This window comes from Symphalangus syndactylus, chromosome 24 (genome assembly GCF_028878055.3).
Source record: "Symphalangus syndactylus isolate Jambi chromosome 24, NHGRI_mSymSyn1-v2.1_pri, whole genome shotgun sequence".
NCBI lineage: Eukaryota > Metazoa > Chordata > Mammalia > Primates > Hylobatidae > Symphalangus > Symphalangus syndactylus.
In genome coordinates this window covers 44,478,279-44,498,456 of record NC_072446.2, presented here as the reverse complement: position 1 = coordinate 44,498,456, position 20,178 = coordinate 44,478,279, and the positions used below count along the sequence as shown (strand labels likewise).

Below are 20,178 nucleotides of genomic sequence, written 5' to 3'. Positions count from 1 at the left end.
CACGGAAGATCCAGAAGGCCTTTGCATGGCCATTTTTCCAGGGACCTGCAGGGAAAGCGTTCCGGGAACAGCACGTGCAACGGTCCAGAGGAGCGAGGGCTTGGGGCCACTGAGGCGCTGTGGCTGGTGGAGAGCAGTGGGGCGGGAGGGACCATCAGGGTGACAGCAAAGGGCCCTGTGACTCTCAGATGAAAGCTGCCTGCCGGGAGGCCGAGGCTCCGTGTGGAGCACTTGGGAACCATCCCATCTGTTGTGTGGATCCTGGATTTTACAGGGCAGGGGCAGCACTGGTGGCGATAGAGGGAGGTGGGAGGACGGCCGACGGCAGGACACGGGGTGGGAATGGTTTAATGGAGGGAGATGGTGTAGTGTTTCTGGCTTGCTCATTTGTTGGTGGGTCAGGGTCTCACAATGGCAGCTGACAACAGGGAATACGGCTCTGAGGCTCAAGGGAGTGCCCAGTGTGCAGCATCAGTGGTCAGCAGGAACACCTGGGGCTCAACATCACCTCCTGGACTGGCTTGACACATGCCCCATGGATTCAGTTAGCAGACAGAAGAGATTGGCTGCATCTAAAACTGAAAATATATCTGAAATATGCAAAGAATTCCTGCAAACCAACAAAGGACAGCAGCCCCAACAGAAGAGGCAGAGGCCATGAACAGGGGAAGGAGGAGGCCCAACCGTAACAGGAGTAGCGAGAGGTGCTCAGACCCCTTGGTAATTAGAGAAACGCAAGCCCATATGAGACACCACCTTACACTGGGTAGCCTGGTGCTGAGTGGGAGATCAGGAGCCCCCAGGGCCCCGAGAACCAATCCGGGTGGGTATGAGCATGCTCTCCACCCTGCTGTCTGGGGACGGGTAGCGAGTGTGGAAAAACCAACTCAAAACGTTTTCCTCTGCTCTCACTGTGCACAACAGTCAACACAGAAGACTTGTGTGACCAAGTGAGGGATTTGTCACGGGACAGCTGCTGGGTGCCCACCAATTCAATTCAATTCAACCCAACTGCTACCTGCCAGGAGATAGCTTCAGAAACCCCAAGTTGAGGGCTCAGTCCCACAAGACCACCCTTTCCTTCCCACCAGTGTGAAGTCTGGGCCTGCAGAACTTGACACGCTGTCTTCAACATGGGGTTCCCACGACTCCTTTTAGGTTCAATTAATTTGCTAGAGTGGTACACAAGTCAGGGAAACATTTACTTATATTTAGCAGGTTTTAATTTTGTTGTTGTTGTTGAGACAGAGTCTCACTCTCAATGTGCAGTGGCGTGATCTCAGCTCACTCCAACCTCCACCTCCTGGGCTCAAGCGATTCTCATGCCTCAGCCTCCCAAATAGCTGGGACTACAGGTGCCTGCCACTACGCCTGGCTAATTTTTGTATTTTTAGTAGAGACAGGGTTTCACCATGTTGGCCAGGCTGGTCTTGAACTCCTGACCTCAAGTGATCTGCCTGCCTTGGCCTCCCAAAGTGCTGGGATTACAGGCATGAGCCACCACGCCCAGCCTAAATTTTTTATTTTTTATTTTTTATTTTTTAAGGGTTGGGCATTGATGGAGTTCCCAGTGATGAATAAGAGCTGAATGGGCCCAGGGCCTCGGCCCCACCCTGCTGGCTTATTAAAAAGGCTATTACAGAGAATTCAGATGAAGAGATGCATGGGGCGAGGTGTGGGGGAAGGGGCCCAGAGCTTGTGTGCCCTCCCCGGGGTGTCACCCTCCAGGAACCCCCACATGTTCGGCTATTCAGAAGCTCCCCAAACCCTGGCCTTTTGGGTTTTTATGGAGGCCTCATTACGCAGGCATGATTGAATAAACCACTGGCTACTGGTTATCAGTTGAACCTTCAGCCCTGCCCCTCCCTGGAGGTGTGGCGGGGGATGGGGAACGAAAGTCCCAGTCCTCTAGTCCTGTCTTGGTCTTTCCATAACCAAGCTACCTAGATGCTGTCAGCCACCTCATTAGCATACAAAAAGATATCAGTGTGGAGTTTCTGAGGATTTTAAAGTTGTTTGCTAGGAAAGGGGTCAAAGACCAGATACATATATGTTTTTTTAATGAGACAGGGTCTCACACTGTTGCCCAGGCTGGAGTGCAGGGGCGCGATCACGGCTCACTGCAGCCTCCATTTCCCTAGGCCTGGGGGATCCTCCCACCTCAGAATCCTGAGTAGCTGTGGCCACAGGCACACACCACCATGCTCAGCAAATACTTGTATTTTTGTAGAGACAAAGTTTTGCCATGTTGCCCAGGCTGGTCACGAAGTCCTGGGCTCAAGCGATCCTCCCACCTTGGCCTCCCAAAGTGCTGGGATTACAGGCGTGAGCCACCTTGCCTGGAACCAGATATATACTTCACAGTATCACAGGTAGCTAAAGTAAAAAAAATGGCCAGAAAGTGTCATGTGCACCCAGGACAGAATTCTGGAGGAGCTGAACAGGAAACACAGAGAGGTGCCCTGCCCCAAGCCTAGGTACCCACCCCACCCAGGCAGCATGTGATTCTTCTTTGGAGTCCCCTCATCAGTAGCCTGGGTGTTCCCTGCACAGTGGGGCTACATCCATGATCAACTGGCAAGGAGCAGGCAGGCCCCCAGCACCCCATGTCTGAGGCCCAGCCAGACATCTCCCACCCACAAGGAGACTCAGGAGGCTGGGCAGGGACGCGGCACCTCCTGGGGATTTAACCCAGCCGGGGCTTGCAGGCAAGAGGGGAGTGAAGAAATGACACTCTGTCCTCACCCAGGGCCATCCTGCTTGATGGAGTCACAGGGACTGCAGGGGCCTCTCCAGAGCTGCCTGTGGGCACAGAAGCAAGCCTGGGGGTGCCCCACCAGCCTGAGCCCACCACGCCCCCCTTGAATATCCTTGGGGTTGGGCACTCTGACAAGGGAGCCACCTGGGGAAGTCCCTTCCAGGGAATGGCTTCACCAGGGCACAGAGTAAGGGTGTGTGGCATGAGGCCTACCAAGGGGCCTGCAGCCTGCAGGCTGAACTGTAGCTATCAAGCCAAGTGGGGTCGAGGACTCCAGGCCCTCCCCACCATAAAAATGAACTGGCCATTGTTAATTGTAAACCAACATTTTAGCGGCTCTGATGTGTAACAGCATAAGGCAAAAGCACTGGGCGTGCCACACTGCCCAGCCCCCAACCCAGCAAGGCTTCATGGAGGCCCTGGCACTACCTGAGGGTGGGGGGGGCAGCATGAATCCAGGGTGGAGGTCAGCCCACAATCCATGCCATTGAATGAGGCAAGAACTCAAGTGGAGATGTAACACTCCAGCTCACAGTGGCATCCGAATGCCTTCCACACCGTGCTGCCTGTGTCCCCATCCCCACCCCCACCCAAAAGGCTTCCTGCACCTGGCAAAGGAGACTGAGACAGACACCTGCCTGGGGCAGGGTTCAAAACAGACACAGCTGGTTTAGTTTGGAAACAAGTCTCATCCAGAAATGTTATTTATTGCATTTAAAAAACATGAGAGGCGATTTGCATGGTTCCTCCCCAAGCCCTCACTCCACACCAAGTACAGCTTTACCACCCAAGGTCGCTTCAGGACCCCAGGCCTGGAGGCTGTAGGAGAGAGCAGTGAATCCTAAGAGCAAGAGAACGGCGTCCACTTGCCAGAGTTTCTCAGAGCAGAGCCAGCTGCTCCTCCAGACAGGCTGGTGAGGCCACTCGACACCCCCACGAAGGGGAAACCCTGAAGGAAGTACTTCAAGGGGTGCCTGCCCGATGCGGGAGGTTTTGGGTTAGCCCTCCCCAGATCCCCGGCCTGAGGGGCCTCCCCCAGCCACAGAAGTCAAGCTGCCAAAGTACTCCTGCAGCTCCAGCAGGGCCCGGAAGCGATGGGACACAGCGTTCTTCTCCGCCTTAGGCATCTCTGCGTACCTGAGGGGTGACAGTAGCAGCTCAGGGAGCCCAGATTCAGGGAGGAAGTGCACCCCCTCCCTACCCTACCTCATCTCATCCCTGGAGTCCAAAGCTCACAGACCCCAAGGAAAGGGGAGTGGGGCCCAGCAGCTCCTGGCAGCCAGTGAATTTTTAAAAATCGGATAAAGTTTTCAATCCCCCTGTAGGCGGAAACCCCCATGAATGAGCATGGAGGGGTATTAAACTTGCTCGAGTGTGCCCAAAAGTCATTAAGGGAAGCTGGGGACAGGGGGGATGAGCCGCATGTTTGATCAGCTTTGTCATCTGTTGACAGGAAGCAGTGGGGCCTGACAGAGCAAACACAGCAGTCTCCTCTAATGCGCTGAGGGCAGGGGAGCACTTGAACAGCTGGCCAGGGGCCCGACCTCCATGCCAGCACCGCAGTGAGGTGAGAATCCCATACCCCGCCCGTGGCCTGCACACTGCTCTGTGCAAGACGGCAGCCAGTAGCCACTAGCCAGGTGTGGCTATTTAAATGAATTAACACTGAATAAAAATATTCCGTTTCTGGGTCTCACCACATGCAAGTGCTCCACAGCCCCATATGGCTAGTGGCTGGTTCCACAATGTCCTCACCCCTGCTAGGGCTATTGTGGGGCCTCATACTGCGCTCCCTAAGGGCCCCTCCAGCTTGGAAAGCCTGATTCCATCAATGGCCCGTGCCTTGTGCGAATAAGGGTGGATTCGTGCGAACTACAGAGAACAACTGGTACTTGGAGGGCATAAAATAGTGTCCACCAAAGGCTGCAAAAGCCTGGACATTTTCCCAACTTAGATGGGGGTCAGAAAATGACGCCATAAAACTGTCAGATGTGGCCAGGCGCGGTGGCTCACGCCTGTAATCCCGGCACTTTGGGAAGCCGAGGCGGGCGGATCACCTGAGGTCAGTTTGAGACCAGCCGCGCCAACATGGTGAAACCCTGTCTCTACCAAAAATAACAAAAATTAGCCGAGCACGGTGCTGCGTGCCTGTAATCCCAGCTGAGACAGCAGGATTGCTTGAACCCAGGAGGCAGAGGCTGCAGTGAACTGAGATCACACCATTGCACTCCAGCCCGGGCAACAAGAGTGAAACTCCATCTCAAAAAAGAAAAAAAGTCAGATGTACAGCTTACAAGCCAAGGCCAGAGAGGCGAAACCACTGGCTACACAGCTGATGTGGGGTGACCTGGAGCCTTAGAGCCCAGGACTCTCAGTGCCATCTGGCTGCCTCTCCGACCATGGACTGGGCCACCCAGATTCCTAGTGTCCACCCCAGCAGAGCTGCCTTTGGCTGGAACGGCACCCTCAGAGCCTCCCCCGCCCATATCCGCATGCCTGCACTTGGGCAGGGCACTGGCCCAACCCAAACCATGGCTGTACCAACCCCACACCCCAGGGAAGAAAGCAGGGCTCCTTACGTCTGCTCATATCCATCAGGCTGAAAGCAGGGGTCCCAGCCAAAGTCCCGGCAGCCTCTGGGTGCCACAATCCGGCCCTGCCACAGGAAAGGGGGGACAGGTGTGTAACTGGGTCCAGAGGACAAGCACAAGGAGGGCAGTGGTCAGTATGAGTTTGGCGAGTTTGTGAATTTGATTTGACCCAACTTACGCAAAATGTAGTTGCAAGGCCTCTACAGCACCTGCAAATGTTTGCTGAGTACAAAAGCAGAGCGGGGCAGCTCTCCCCTCACACACAGGGAGGAGGCATGGACCCACGGGACCACCAGCACCTCCGGGGCCACGCGCCCTCACCACAACTGGGACAAATTGGGACATCACTGAAGAACAATGAGGCTACTTTGAAAGATAGACAGAAAACGTTTTCTCCTAATAGGAAGCTAAGTGCCCTGAACTCTGGACAAGCCAGATGCCTGCTACTATGACAGTGTTCCTGAAAATACGAGGAAGACTTTAACAATAAGATGAAACACCGCAACAGGAAGCAGGTACCCAACTCCCCATTTCATGAACACATAAGTGAGTACAATAAATACTGGCTATAGTAGGGAAATTCCATGGTGAAAATGTTAGAAAAAGAAAAAATTGTAATCCAGTGACATGAAATGTCACGTTGTTATCAAAGTAAAAAAAAAAAAAAAGAAAGAAAGAAAAAGAAAAAGAAAAACAATCTGGCCAGGCGCGGTGGCTCATGCCCGTAATCCCAGGACTTTGGGAGGCTGAGGTGGGAAGATCACTTGAGCCCAGGAAACTGAGAGCAGCCTGGGCAGCATGGCAAAGGTGAAACCCCATCTCTACAAAAATACAAAAATTAGCCTAGCCTGGAGGTGTGAGCCTGTAGTCCCAGCTACTTGGTGGGAAGACTGCTTGAACCTGAGAGGTCGAGGCTGCAGTGAGCTGTGATCCAGTCCGGGTGACAGACTGAGACAAACACTCCAAACAAACAAACACCCCAAAAAACAAACAAAAAAACCCAAAAAATTCTAACTGAAAAAATACAAGGGGCCAGGTGTGGTAGCTCACGCCTGTAATCTCAGCACTTGGGGAGGCCAAGGAGGGAGGATGGTTTAAACCCAGGAGTTCAAGACCAGTCTGGGCAACACAGTCAGACCGTATCTCTACCAATTTTTTTTTTTTTTAATTAGCCAGATGTGGTTGCTCGCACCTGAGGTCCTAGCTACTTGGAAGGCTGAGGTAGGAGGATGACTTGAGCCTGAGAGATCAAGGCTGCTATGAACTGTAATCATGCCACTGCACTCCAGCCTGGGTGACAAAGCAAGACCCTGTCTCAAAAACATTTTTTTTTTACTTTTTAAAAAATACAATGGAGGTGGTACATGATTGGGATTAGTCACATAAATGCCAAGTAATTTAGACCCAAAGGCAAATTCTGCCGTGAGGAGCTGTGTGACCAAGGCCAGTTACTGAACCTCAACCATGCAACAAATGTTTTTTGTGCACGCCTATAATCCCAGCTACTCGGGAGGCTGAGGCAGGAGAATTGCTTGAACCCAGGAGATGTAGGTTGCACTTTGGGAGAATGAGGCCAGCGGATCACTTAAGGTTGGGAGTTCAAGACCAGCCTGGGCAACATAGTGAAACTCTGTCTCTACCAAAAATACAAAAATTAGCCAGGTGTGGTGGTGCATGCCTGTAGTCCCAGTTACTCTCCGGGGTGAGAGATCACCTGAGCCTGGGAGGTGGAGGCTGTTGTGAGCAGTGATTGCACCACTGCACTCTAGCCTGGGTGACAGAGTGAGACTGTCTCACCCACACACACAAAAATTTACCAGGCAACATGATCCAGCAATTCTACTTGTGGGTATTTATCCAAAAGAACTGAAAACAGGATCTTGAAGAGACATCCACACTCCCATATTCATTACAGCATTATTCACAATAGCCACGAGGTGCAAGCAACCTAAACGCCCATCAACAGATAAATAGATACAAAAAGTAGTCTATTCCATCTTCAGCCTTAAGTCATAGAAAATTCTGTCACATGCTACAACACAGATGAACCTTAAACCATTATGCTGGCCGGGTGTACTGACTCACGCATGTAATCCCAGTACTTTGGGAGGCCGAGGCGGGCAGATCACGAGGTCAGGAGTTTGAGACCAGCTTGGCCAACATGGTGAAACCCTGTCTCTACTAAAATACAAAAATTAGCCAGGCATGGTGGTGCTTTGCGCCTGTAGTCCCAGCTGCTTGGGAGGCTGAGGCAGGAGAATCGCTTGAACCTGGGAGGCGGAGGTTGCAGTGAGCCAAGATTGTGCCACTGCACTCCATCCAGCCTGGGCAACAGAGTGAGACTCCGTCTCAAAAAAAAAAAAAAAAATTAGCTGGGCTTGGTGGTACGCACCTGTAATCCCAGAAACTTTGGGAGGCTGAGGCACAAGAATCACTTGAACGTGGGAGGCAGAGGTTGCAGTGAGCTGAGATCGTGCCACTGTACTCCAGCCTGGGCAATAGAGCAAGACTCGGTCTCAAAAAATAAATAATACGTAAATAAGTAAATAAAAATTATGGCTGGGTGTGATGGCTCGTGCCTTGGAATCCCAGCACTTTGGGAGGCCAAGGCGAGTGGATCAATTGAGCCCAGGAGTACAGGACCAGCCTGGGCAAGATGGCAAGACCCAGTTTCTACAAAAAATAAAATTAATTAGCCAGGCGCAGTGGCATGTGCCTATAGTCCCAGCTACTCAGGAGGCTGAGGCAGGAGGATCCCTTGAGCCTAGGAGTTCGAGGAGGCAGTGAGCTACGATTGTGTAACCTCCCTCCAGCCTGCGTGACAAAGTGAGACACTGTCTCTTAAAAAAAAAAAAAAAAAAAGGCCAGGTGCCTTTTTTTTACAGGCTCACGCCTGTAATCCCAGCACTTTGGAAGGCTGAGGCAGGTGGATTATGAGGTCAAGAGATTGAGACCGTCCTGGCCAACATGGTGAAACTCTGTCTCTACTAAAAATATAAAAATTGGCTGGGCACAGTGGCTGATGCCTGTAATTCCAGCACTTTGGGAGGCTGAGGTGGGCGGATCACTTGAGGTCAGGAGATTGAGACCATCCTGGCCAACATGGTGAAACCCTGTCTCTACTAAAAATACAAAAATCAGCTGGGTGTGGTGGCACGTGCCTGTAATCCCAGCTACTCAGGAGACTGAGGCAGGAGAATCGCTTGAACCAGGGAGTCAGAGGTTGCAGTGAGCCAAGATCACGCCACTGCACTCCAGGCTGGTGACAGGGCGAGACTCCATCTCAAAAAGAAATAATTAAAAATAAATAAATAAATAAAAATTGGCTGGGTGTGATGGCACGTGCCTGTAATCCCAGCTACTTGGGAGGCTGAGGCACAAGAATCGCTTGAACCCAGGAGGTGGAGGTTGCACTGAGCCGAGATCACGCCATTGTACTCCAGCCTGGTGATACAGCGAGACACCGTCTCAAACAAACAGAAAAGCTATAACCAGTGAGTACCAAGAAAAAAAAATAATGGTTATGATAGTAATTTTTTTTTTAACCATCACCACCGCCACCAAAATGTTTTACCAGACAAGGTAAGACATATCTGTGAACAGCTCCCAGTGGAATCTCTGGACATTCTCCTGAGCAGCAGGAACTGCACAGAGGAGTGAAGTGGCAAAAAGCATGCTTCTACATAGGGAGAGAGGAGGTGGACACAAGGGCAGCAGCCAGCCTGGAGGGTAGTCTGGACCCTGGGAGAAGCAGCTGTACTTCAGAATCTGATAGGCAGGTAGGGGGTGTTGAATACATCTCATGGAAGGAATAAGTTTGGGCAAATAATCAAGGGTTTTTTTTTTTTCTTTTTGAGACTGGGTCTCACTCCGTCACTCCATGGCTGGAGTGCAGGAGTGCGCTCATAGCTCACTGTACCCTCAAACTCTGAGGCTCATGTGATCCTCCCACCTCAGCCTCCCAAGTAGCTAGGACTATAGGTATGCACCACCATGCCCCGCTACTTATTTATTTTTGAGACAGGGTCTGGCTATGTTACTCAGGCTGGTCTTAAACTCCTGGCCTCAAGTGATCCTCCTGCCTTCGCTTCGCAAAGTGCTGGGACTACACGTGTGAGCCTCTGCGCTCAGCCTCTTTTTTTTTTTGAGACGGAATCTCACTTTTGTTGCCCAGGCTGGAGTGCAGTGGCGAGATCTCAGCTCACTGCAACCTCCGCCTCCTGGGTTCAAGCGATTCTCCCGCCTCAGCCTCCTGAGTAGCTGGGATTACAGGCGCCTGCCACCACGCCCAGCTATTTTTTGTATTTTTAGTTGAGACAGGGTTTTGCGGTGTTATCCAGGCTGTTCTTGAACTCCTGACCTCAGGTGATCCGTCCGCCTCAGCCTCCCAAAGTGCTGGGATTACAGATGTGAGCCACCATGCCCGGCCTCATTTTAAATTTTTTTGTAAAGATGGGGTCTTGTTATGGTGCCCGGGCTGATCTTGAACACCTGGGCTCAAGAAAGCCTCCCACTGGGGTCTCCCAAAGTGCTAGGATTACAGGTGTAAATCACCAAACCTGGCCAAGAATTAACATTCTATGCTTGAACCCTGGAGGCGGAGGTTGCAGTGAGCCGAGATGACACCACTGCACTCCAGCCCGGGCAACACAGCAAGACTTTGTCTCAAAAAAAAAAAAAAAAAAAAAAGAAAAGAAAGAATTAAGATTCTATTATACATAAACATGAAAAGCTGGAAAGGCTGAGAGATAGTCAAGCACCTTGGCAGTTGGATAAGGAAATCTGAGCTTGGAGAAGTCTGGGCTATAGATGTAGCTTTGATCCAAGTGTGGTTTCTTACTTATAAAAATTAAATAAATAAAATAAATAGAAAAAAAGTAGCTTTAGGAATTGTCACTTTCAGTTTGCACTTCTGGGTCTATCAGGCCTCAGGAGCTGTTAGCCAACTGTTTCCCAGAAACAACAGCCTCGGGGTCAAACAGGTTTCAGAATTGACAACACTTCCATTGTCCTGCCCAGGGGCACCCCTCAGCAAGGCGTAGGCAACTACTCTGGCCCCAGGGCACCCTTTCCACCACCCTCTTAGGATTGACAGCACTTCTACCTACGCTGCCCAGGGGAGCCTCTCAGCAAGGCACAGATATCTCTGGCCCCAAAGCGCCCTTCCCACCACCCTCCCGCAGACCCGGGGCGGTCGGCTCGGGTCGCGGCACCCCCTGGCGGCGCGCGGCGGGAACTGCATCAAGGTGGGTACGCACCGAGGTCCGGCCCCTGAACAGGCGCACGGGCTGGCTTGGGTCCCCGGTGCCGAGTGCAAACGTGCAGAGCGCGTAGGCTGACTTGTCCTCGAACCCGGCCAGGAGCTGGTGGAGACCTGCGGGTGGGCAGTGAGGGCTCAGTGCATCCCTAATGGCCAACTCCCACCCCCACTCCCAAGACGCCCACTGAGGGTGGGGAGGGAGGAATTCCCTAAAAGGGGAAATTAGGTCTCAGTGGGGGTAGCGGGGGCGGCAGAGCCCAAGGCAGTGGGACTAGGCTCGAAATGGAAGTCTCTGGGCATTCTCGCTTCCCTCTGGCACAGGCTGACGACACAAGGCTTTATTTAAAGTCAGAAAACTAGCCAATGCAGTGTGGACCTCGTTTGATTCCTGATTCAAAACTAACCAACTGTAGGCAGGGCGTGGTGGCTCACGCCTGTAATCCCAGCACTTTGGGAGGCCGGGGCGGGCAGATCACGAGGTCAGGAGATCGAGACCATCCTGGCTAACACGGTGAAACCCCGTCTCTACTAAAAATACAAAAAAATTAGCCGGGCATGGTGGCTGGTGCCTGTAGTCCCAGCTACTCGGGATGCTGAGGCAGGAGAACGGCGTGAACGCGGGAGGCGGAGCTTGCAGTGAGCCGAGATCGCGCCACTGCACTCCAGCCTGGGTGACAGAGCAAGACTCCGTCTCAAAAAAAAAAAAAAAAACTAACCAACTGTAATAGGCACTTTTTCTACAACCAAGGAAATCCAAAAAATGATTATGTAATATTAAAAAATGATTATATTTTACTTAACAGTTTTCAAATTTTTCACCTTTTAGAAATACAGTGGCTGCACTCGGTGGCTCATACCTGTAATCCCAACACTTTGGGAGGCCAAGGCGGGTGGGTCGCTTGAGCTCAGGAGTTTGATATCAGCCCCAGCAACATAGCAAGACCTCACCACTACAAAAAAACACAAAAATTAGCTAGGCATGGTGGCTTACACCTGTAGTCCCAGCTACTCAGGAGGCTGAAGTGGGAGGATCGCTTGAGCCCGGATGGTGGGCAGTGAGCTGAGATTTAGCCACTGCACTCCAGCCTGGACAACAGAGGGAGACCCTTGTCTCCAAAAAAAATAAAAATAAAAATAAATACAAGCTGAAGAACTTACTGATGATATGTCTGTGATTTGCCTTAAAATACTGGACTGAGGAAAAATAAGGGGGGTTATAGATGTCACAAAATAGGCCTTGTGCTGATAACCATGGAAGCTTGTTGATGGCAACTGAGGTTCATTATTCTACTATGCTTTTTTAAATTGACAAATAATAACTGTATATATTTATGCCCATTATCCTAATATGATATTCTACTATGCAGGTTTGAAATGCTCTATAATGTAAAGTGTTTTTAAAAGCACATAAGGACGGGTGCGGTAACTCATGCCTGTAATCTCAGCATTTTGGAAGGCCGAGGTGGGTGGATCACCTGAGGTTAGGAGTTCGAGATCAGCACGGCCAACGTGGTGAAACCTTGTCTCTACTGAAAATACAAAAATTAGCTGGGTGTGGTGGCGGGCACCTGTAATCCCAGCTACTTGGGAGGCTGAGGCAGGAGAATCACTTGAACTCAGGAGGCAGAGGTTGCAGTGAGCCAAGATCACACCACTGCACTCTAGCCTGGGTGATGGAGTGAGGTTCTGTCTCAAAAAAATAAAATAGGCTGGGAGTGGTGGCTCACGCCTGTAATCCCAGCACTTTGGGAGGCTGAGGTGGGACCACCTGAGGTCAGGAGTTTGAAACTAGCCTGGCCAACATGGCAAAACCCCATGTCTACTAAAAATACAAAAATTAAGCCGGGCTCAGTGGCTCAAGCCTGTAAACCCAGCACTTTGGGAGACTGCGATGGGTGGATCGCTTAAGGTCAGGAGTTCGAGACCAGCCTGGCCAATATAGTGAAACCCCCTCTACAAAAAATACAAAAAACTAGGTGGTCGTGGTGGCGGGTGCCTGTAATCCTAGCTACTAGGGAGGCTGGGGCAGGAGAATCGCTTGAACCTGGGAGGTGGAGGTTGTAGTGAGCCGAGATCGTGCCATTGCACTCCAGCCTGGGCAACAAGAGTGAAACTCGTCACAAAAAAAAAAAAAAAAAAAGGCCAGGCATGGTAACTCACACCTGTAATCCCAGCACTTTGGGAGGCCGAGGCAGGCAGATCACGAGATCAGAAGATTGAGACCACCCTGGCCTACATGGTGAAATCCCAACTCTACTGAAAATACAAAAATTAGCTGGGCATGGTGGCACGTGCCTGTAGTCCCAGCTACTCAGGAGGCTGAGGCAGGAGAATCACTTGAATCCGGGAGGTGGAGGTTGGAGTGAGCCGGGATCATGCCACTGCACTCCAGCCTGGGCGACAGAGCGAGACTCCATCTCAAAAAAAAAAAACTTAGCCGGCGTGCTGGCGCATGCCTGTAATCCCAGCTGCCTGGGAGGCTGAGGCAGGAGGATCGCTTGAACCAGGGAGGCAGAGGTTGCAGTGAGCCGAGATTGAGCCACTGCATCCCAGCCTGGGTGACAGTGAGACTCCATCTCAAAAATATAAATAAGTAAACAAATAGGCTGGGTGTTGTGACTCACACCTGTAATCCCAGCACTTTGGGAGGCCAAGGTAGGAGGATCACTTGAGGTTAGGTGTTCGAGACTGGCCTGGCCAACATGGTGAAACCCCCTCTCTACTAAAAATACAAAAATTAGCTGGGCGTGGTGGTGGGCGCCTGTAATCCCAGCTACTTGGAAGGCTAAGGCAGGAGAATTGCTTGAACCCAAAAGGCAGAGGTTGCAGTGAGTTGAGATCACACCAGTGCACTCCAGCCTGGCTTGCAACTGTGGGTGACAGGATATGCACTGCTGGGGTCCAGGAGGGGCAGTCCTCCAATTCCCAGGGCAGGCCCTGGCTAAGGCAGTCACAAGGGCCAAGTCCCTCTTGAAATCCAGAATTAAGTACAGCCCCTTTGTTCCTCAACCCTGCAGCTCCCACCATCCCTCCCCCACACAGTGCTCTCTGGAGTACAGGGTGTGAGCTGCAGGTGCTAGATGGGGAAAATGAGGTAGAGGCTCCACGGTGGGGGCTAGAACCTGGGACTCCTGATTACTAGTTGGGGTCCCTCCCCTAGACAAAGCCCAGATTCTCATTCCCAACAGATCCAGGGAAGAAACAAAGCGGATAATACCTTCAGGCTTTAACTTCTCCAGAAACCACTTTCTGCAAGAGAAATAAAGGACAGTCAGACACCAGGAGCAGCTGGATCTTCTTACCACCTTTTCCAGGCTGTTCCCTATTGACAGCCAAGGGGAAATGGAAAAGAATGCCTCCAAGGGCCAGGCGAGGTGGCTCCCGCCTATAATCCCAGCACTTTGGGAGGCTAAGGCAGGCGGATCACTTGAGCTCAGGAGTTTGAGAAAAGCCTGGACAACGTAGCGAAATCCTGTCTCTACAAAAAATGCAAAAAAACTGGTTGGGCACGTGCCTGCAGTCCCAGCTACTTGGGAACTGCCAGCTACTTGGGAGGCTGAGGCAGGCGGATAGCTTGAGCCCAGGGAGTGAGCTGTGATCACACCACTGCACTCCTACCTCAGCAACAGACTGAGACCCTGTCTCACACACCAAAAATAAATAAATACAGGCCAGGCGCGGTAGCTCATGCCTCTAATCCCAGCACTTTGGGAGGCCGAAGAGGGCGGATCACGAGGTCAGATGGAGACGATCCTGGCTAACATGGCGAAACCCCGTCTCTACTACAAATACAAAAAATTAGTCAGGCGTGGTGGCGGGCGCCTGTAGTCCTAGCTACTCGGGAGGCTGAGGCAGGAGAATGGCATGAACCTGGGAGGCGGAGCTTGCAGTGAGCCGAGATCGCACCACTGCACTCCAGCGCGGGCGACAGAGTGAGACTCCATCGCAAAAAATAAATAAATAAAATAAAGTAATGAAAACATTAAAAAATAAATAAATACAAAAAATTAGCTGGGTGTGGTGACGCACATCTGTAGTCCTAGCTACCCAGGAGGCTGAGGTGGGAAGATCACCTGAGCCTGGGAGGTGGAGACTGCAGTGAGCTACGATCATGCCACTGCACTCCAGCCGTCTGGGTAACAGAGACTGTATAAAAAAAAAAAAAAGAAAAAAGGAAGAAAGAAATCAAGTTTTAGATTCCAACTTCCTTGTTTTCTCTTTCCTGAAATTAATCTACTTATGAATGTACTTCTCAAATGCGTGGGGTCCCCTTTACCATCTCCACTTAGAGGTCGCATTCTCACACTTTACAAAAGAAAGACATGCTTCTCCTATCCCATTTTTCCTCGGGACAACGTGAAAGGCTGTTGATGCCAAGATAGGGAATGACCTGCAGTATCAGGTACCTCATCATTTTGCAGTTCTGATGGTTTTGGGCCTGGGGCCCTGTAAGGGGGTGGAGGTGGTCACTCACATGTAGGGGCCGGGGAGCCCTCCAAGGGCGTTGAAGCACAGACAGGTGTCCTCAACCAGCACGGGCCCCTGTACCTGCAGCACAAAGACATGCAGCCCTGAGACCCATGATCACCATCCCCACCTGGAACGCCCAGGTCACCCGGGTCACCCAGGCTGCGGCCAGCCCTCAGCTAGCTGAGATCTGTGGCAGACAGCACCACGGGAGCTGCCCTCAGCCAATCTCTTACCTTTCGCCAATCTCTTATCTTATGAGGACACCAAAGCTTTGGGTGATTGTAAAGCTTGCTCCAGGCACAGCAACCGGAGAGCTGGGATTCGCACTCAGCCTGACTCTCCACAGCGTGCTTTCTCAGTTCCACAAATACGTGTGAATGCAGCGGTGGATGTGTGTGGGGAGGATGTAGGGCTGGAATGCATTGTCTGAGCATTTGGGGGAAGGGGAGTCTGTGTGCATGTGGGAGTGTATGGTGGTGGTCTGGGGGAGATACCATGTATTCAAGGCTGGCAAAGGAAGGCAGTGTTCCAAAGCCAATATTAACTGAACCCTAGAGGACTCTGGGCCGGTCCTAGAAAGCTCAACAAACTGTGTGTACTCTATCGTTTCCAGTCGGCACAGGCCCCGGAAGCCACCTGGACAAGAGGAGCAAGTGTGGGACAAGGGGAGGGCAAGCACCTGGCGAGCTGCCTCCTGACATTTCTGTATGGAAATCTCATCCGGCTCCCCCTGGTACTCCGGCACTTATCAGGGAAACAGACACACAGAAAGTCAGGTCACAGGAAGACAGAGAAATCCAACCATCTTTTAAAAATAAAATAAAACGGAGACATACGGTCAATTTTCTGTGCCACCAAAGTGCATGGAAACTTATCTCCTAGAATCTGAATGACCTGTTCCAAAAGAAAAGAGAACATTTATCACCATCTAATGATTCCCCATTACTATGTGAGCACGTGAGCTGTCATCCACCTTTCTCATCGATAACTCTCCTGCCCATCTCCTAAAGCTTACCAACTCAGGCCCATGAGCCTCACCCTGGCTTTCAGGGTCCCACCCCAGCAAGCCAGCCCCTTTCTTCCAGAACACCCTCTTCTCTTCTCAATGCTGCCAGAAACCCTAGCCATCCTCCTAGACCAGGAATTCTCTATCAGAAGATACCCAGAATTCAGGAGGCCTGTGAACATGGATTGGAAAAAAAAATCTTTATTCTTAGTAACCCTTAATTGAAATGTAGTATCTTTTTCAATTATGAATATAGGAATATAGGTAACAAACCAAAATATTACTAGCAGTTCCTGTGACTTTTAAACCTACTAAAATCACAGATGTTGTTATAACTCATTACAATTGCTGCAGATATCTCAAAATATCATTTATCTCGATATTTTAAAATTAAGGGGCTGGGTGCTGTGGCTCATACCTGTAATCTCAGCACTTTTGGAGGCCAAGGTGGGCAGATTGCTTGAGCCCAGAAGTTTGAGACTAGCTTGAGCAACATGGCAAAACCCCATCTTTACAAAAAATACAAAAATTAGCTGGGCATAGTGGTATGTGCATGAAGTTCCAGCTACTCAAGAGGCTGGGGCAGGAGGATTGCTTGAGCACAGAAGGTTGAGGCTACAGTCAGCCAAGATTGCACCATTGCACTCCAGCCTTAGGTGACAGAGTGACTCCCTCTCAAAAAGAAAAAAAAAAAATTAAGATAATTACTCATACACTGGTAGATTGAATCCTTTAATGCATTAATAAAGTATATATAACTAAATCACAAATATTTGTAACATTTTGATAATTGTACTTCACTTTAGTTGACTTCCTTTGTAATCCTATGTATTTTATTTATTTTTTTTTGAGAGAGGGTCTTTCTCTCTGTCACTCAGGCTGGAGTACAGTGGCACAAACACAGCTCACTAGAGCCTCAACCTCCTGGACCCAAGAGATCCTCCTGCCTCAGCCTCCCATGTACCTAGAACCACAGGTGACCCAGGTACCATGCTTAGGCTAATTATTTGTAGAGCTAGGGTCTCACTTTGTTGCCCAGGCTGGTCTTGAACTCCTCGGCTCAAGAGATCCTCCTTGAGCCTCAGTCTCCCAAAGTGCTGGGATTACAGGTATGAACCACAGTGCCCAGCCTATAATACCATGTATTTTATTTTGTACCTTTGAAACTATTTTCCTGAGAAAGATTCCACAGGTTTCCTCAGTCTGCCAATGGCATACCACTAGTTAAGACTACTCATTCAGCCAGGCGCGGTGGCTCACGTGTGTGATCTAACACTTCGGGAGGCCCAGGCGGGCAGATCACCTAAGGTCGGGAGTTCAAGACCAGCCTGACCAACATGGAGAAACCCCGTCTCCACTAAAAATACAAAAATTAGCTGGGTGTGGTGGCACACACCTGTAGTCCCTGCTACCAGGAAGGCTGAGGCATGAGGATTGCTTGAACCCAGGAGGCAGAGGTTGCAGTGAGCTGAGATTGTGCCACTGTACTCCAGCCTGGGCGACAGAGACTCTGTCTAAAAAAACAAAACAAAACAAAACAATACAAAAAAACACAGCTGGGCTAGGTGGTTCACGTCTGTAATTCTAGCACTTTGGGAGGCCAAAACAGGTGGAGGGTGGATCACTTGAGGTCAGGGGTTGGAGACCAGTCTGGCCAACATGAAGAAATCCCGGTTTCTACTAAAAATACAAAAATTAACCAGGTGTGGTGATGCATGCCTGCAATTCCAGATACTCGGGAGGCTGAGGCAGGAGAATCACTTAAACCCAGGAGGCGGAGGTTGCAGTGAGCAGAGATCGCACCACTGCACTCCAGCCTGGGTGACAGAATGAGACTCTGTATCAAAGAAAAAAAAAAAAAAAAGACCACTTGTTCTAGGCCAAGTTCAAGTCCATGTTCTCCAAGGAGTCTCCCTTGGCTACTCTAGCGCCTTCTTCTTTTTTTTTTTTTTTAATTTGAGACTGAGTCTCACTCTGTCACTCTTAACTCTTACCCAGGCTGGAGTACAGTGGTGTCATCTCAGCTCACTGTAACCTCCGCCTCCTGGGTTCAAGCGATTCTCCTGTCTCAGCCTCCCGAGTAGCTGGGACTACAGGCATGTGCCACCATGCCGAGCTAATTTTTGTATTTTTAGTAGAGATGGAATTTCATCATGTTGGCCAGGCTGGTCTTGAACTCCTGACCTCAGATGATCTGCCCGCCTCAGCCTCCCAAAGTGCTGGGATTACAGGCATGAGGCACCGCACCCCCACACCCGGGCTCCAGTTCCTTCTTTAAATGAAGGCAATATTCTCAGCCAGAGGTTTGGGGTCTCATGCCCAATGTCCTGCATGTGCTCTGTTCAGGGTGGCACTGCCTGACTGGTCTGGCCTGAGGATCCCAAACCCTTTTTCAGCAGAAGGTTCCTGAGAAGACCACTCAGTCCTGTCACCAAAGTGACATCAGTCCCTCCCTACACTACTGGCAAATGTAGGTTTCCCTAGTGATTACACCCCACTGGTCTGACTCAGACATATCCAGTGGGTGTCATCCTGATCCCCCACACATGACCCCCACTCCATGGCTATGGCTGATTGAACAGGGGCAAACCCTTGATTCAAGCAAAGCCAGTCGGAGCTGGTATCTGGTAGAAGCCTCATTGTTCCATCCCCCAGCAGGGAAGAAAGGGGAAAGATATGAACAGGAATAGGGATCAGCATCCAGAGAGAACAAGGACAAGTCAGCTCCTTGAGGGAACTTCAGGTCCTCTGGGACACGGTAACACTATATTCCCACAGGAGTCATCTGGTGGCTCACATGAGCTCCCTGTGTGTTTCGGTTACTTGCTAGCCACAAAGTCCCTGCAATCAGAAACTTTAGATCCACTGCCTCCTTTACTCCTCCTCTCTATAGCGCTGTGAAGCAAATGTCCTGCATCATCCCCATTTCACACACGCGAAAAGAGGTTAGAACATTTCAGGACGGTGGTGGGGCACAGACTGCTCAGTGTGGAACTCCGTCCCACGCCCTCTCTGGGTCCTGCTAGCCCTGGCCCAGCGGCGGGATGTGGATAAGTCCCAGAAGAGTGTCGGGACACTGGGTTGCGGTCTACTTCAATAGGTGACCTTCGGGGCGGTTGTTACGAGCCCCGCTACTCCGCCGGGTCCCGCAGTCGCTGACCACACAAGCCCTGTGTCGGGATCTGTCAAGACCCTCGTTCCCTCGCCAACCCCGGGGCGCCCCGATTCCGCAGCCACTCCCTTCTTGCGCCCCAGCTTTTCCACACATCCGGGTCAGGACCCATTCTTCCGGGCTGAATTCTGTTCTCTCTCCATGCCTCCTCCCACGTGCTTCCCTCCTCCCGGAAGCCCCTTCTCCACCCTATTCCCAGCCGCCTCCCAGTCAGCCCCCAACACCCTCCCGGCACCTCCTCCAGCTTCTTGGCGTTCCCCGTGACAAACACGATCTTCTTCCCCACCAATGAGGCCGCCATGGGGAGCCCCGGTTACCCAGCTGAGCCGCCGAAAACTCCTTAGCGTCCAGTGACAGAAAACTTCCGGCTGGTGGCGGAAGTGAAAGGCTCAGTTTCCGGCCAGGGGTCCGGGGGAAAGCCGACCCGGACCCCAAGGCGCGTATCGGACGAGTGGGCTCCCGGTGGCGGCCTAGCCCATCGCGTCCGATTTGCTGGGGACCTCCCGAGCCTGGAGATTGAGTGACCCGTCCCTCCTGCCCAAGGGACGCTCTCTTCAAGAACCGGAAGAGACCACTCCCACCCCCACCCCGCCCCTGCTTTTGCTCTTCTCTGCAATGGGGTCTCCGAAAGGAGAAGACTGCAGCCCTGTGATCCTGGAGGTTTGCGCTCTCCTAGGCTGTCTCAAAAAACTGCCTCCTTCTAGGCAAGGGCTTCCAAACCCTCATCCTGATCTCACCTTCAGCCTTACCCGCCAGCTCTGATCCACTCGACTGTGAACTTAAACTCGTCATAGCCTAAAACAAGCCCAAACTTCTCACCCGTTTTCACTCCTAGGCTTGAGAGCTCAGTATGTAGACTCCCTCACTTCCTCATCCCTCCAGCTTCTCAAATCCATCACCCCTTCTCCGTGGCCACCGTTT

The 20,178-nt window shown here is 51.3% G+C and overlaps 1 protein-coding gene across 9 annotated transcripts; it reads right to left on the bottom strand.

The window, feature by feature from the left end:
• Positions 1 to 331: 331 nt before the first annotated feature.
• On the bottom strand, positions 332 to 19,816 carry ITPA (inosine triphosphatase). Of its 9 annotated transcripts, XM_063633491.1 has the most exons (9): positions 19,493 to 19,794; positions 15,916 to 15,973; positions 15,759 to 15,823; positions 15,084 to 15,157; positions 13,827 to 13,858; positions 10,608 to 10,723; positions 5,772 to 5,809; positions 5,338 to 5,414; positions 3,428 to 3,895 (listed from the first exon to the last, which is right to left on the bottom strand). In XM_063633491.1, the coding sequence occupies exons 1-9, from the start codon at positions 19,556 to 19,558 to the stop codon at positions 3,807 to 3,809; spliced, it is 615 nt and encodes a 204-aa protein (XP_063489561.1). In that variant the 5' UTR covers positions 19,559 to 19,794; the 3' UTR covers positions 3,428 to 3,806. The 9 variants fall into 9 exon arrangements, with proteins under 9 accessions (XP_055120904.1, XP_063489561.1, XP_055120901.1 ...); XM_055264926.2 differs by lacking the exon at positions 5,772 to 5,809 and having other exon boundaries at positions 19,493 to 19,816; XM_055264927.2 differs by lacking the exon at positions 5,772 to 5,809 and having other exon boundaries at positions 19,544 to 19,789.
• Between the last annotated feature and the right edge of the window lie 362 nt (positions 19,817 to 20,178).

What these genes read in the sequence shown, in the direction of transcription:
- ITPA (XM_055264924.2), bottom strand. Translation starts at nt 15,576, where the DNA reads ATGGTATCTCCCCCAGACCACCACCATACACTCCCACATGCACACAGA. An exon ending in GGAGAAGTTAAAGCCTGAAG is followed by an intron (nt 10,724 to 13,826) that starts GTATTATCCGCT and finishes GCCCACCCGCAG; the next exon opens with GTCTCCACCAGCTCCTGGCC. An exon ending in CCTGATGGATATGAGCAGAC is followed by an intron (nt 3,896 to 5,337) that starts GTAAGGAGCCCT and finishes GTCACCCCTCAG; the next exon opens with GTACGCAGAGATGCCTAAGG.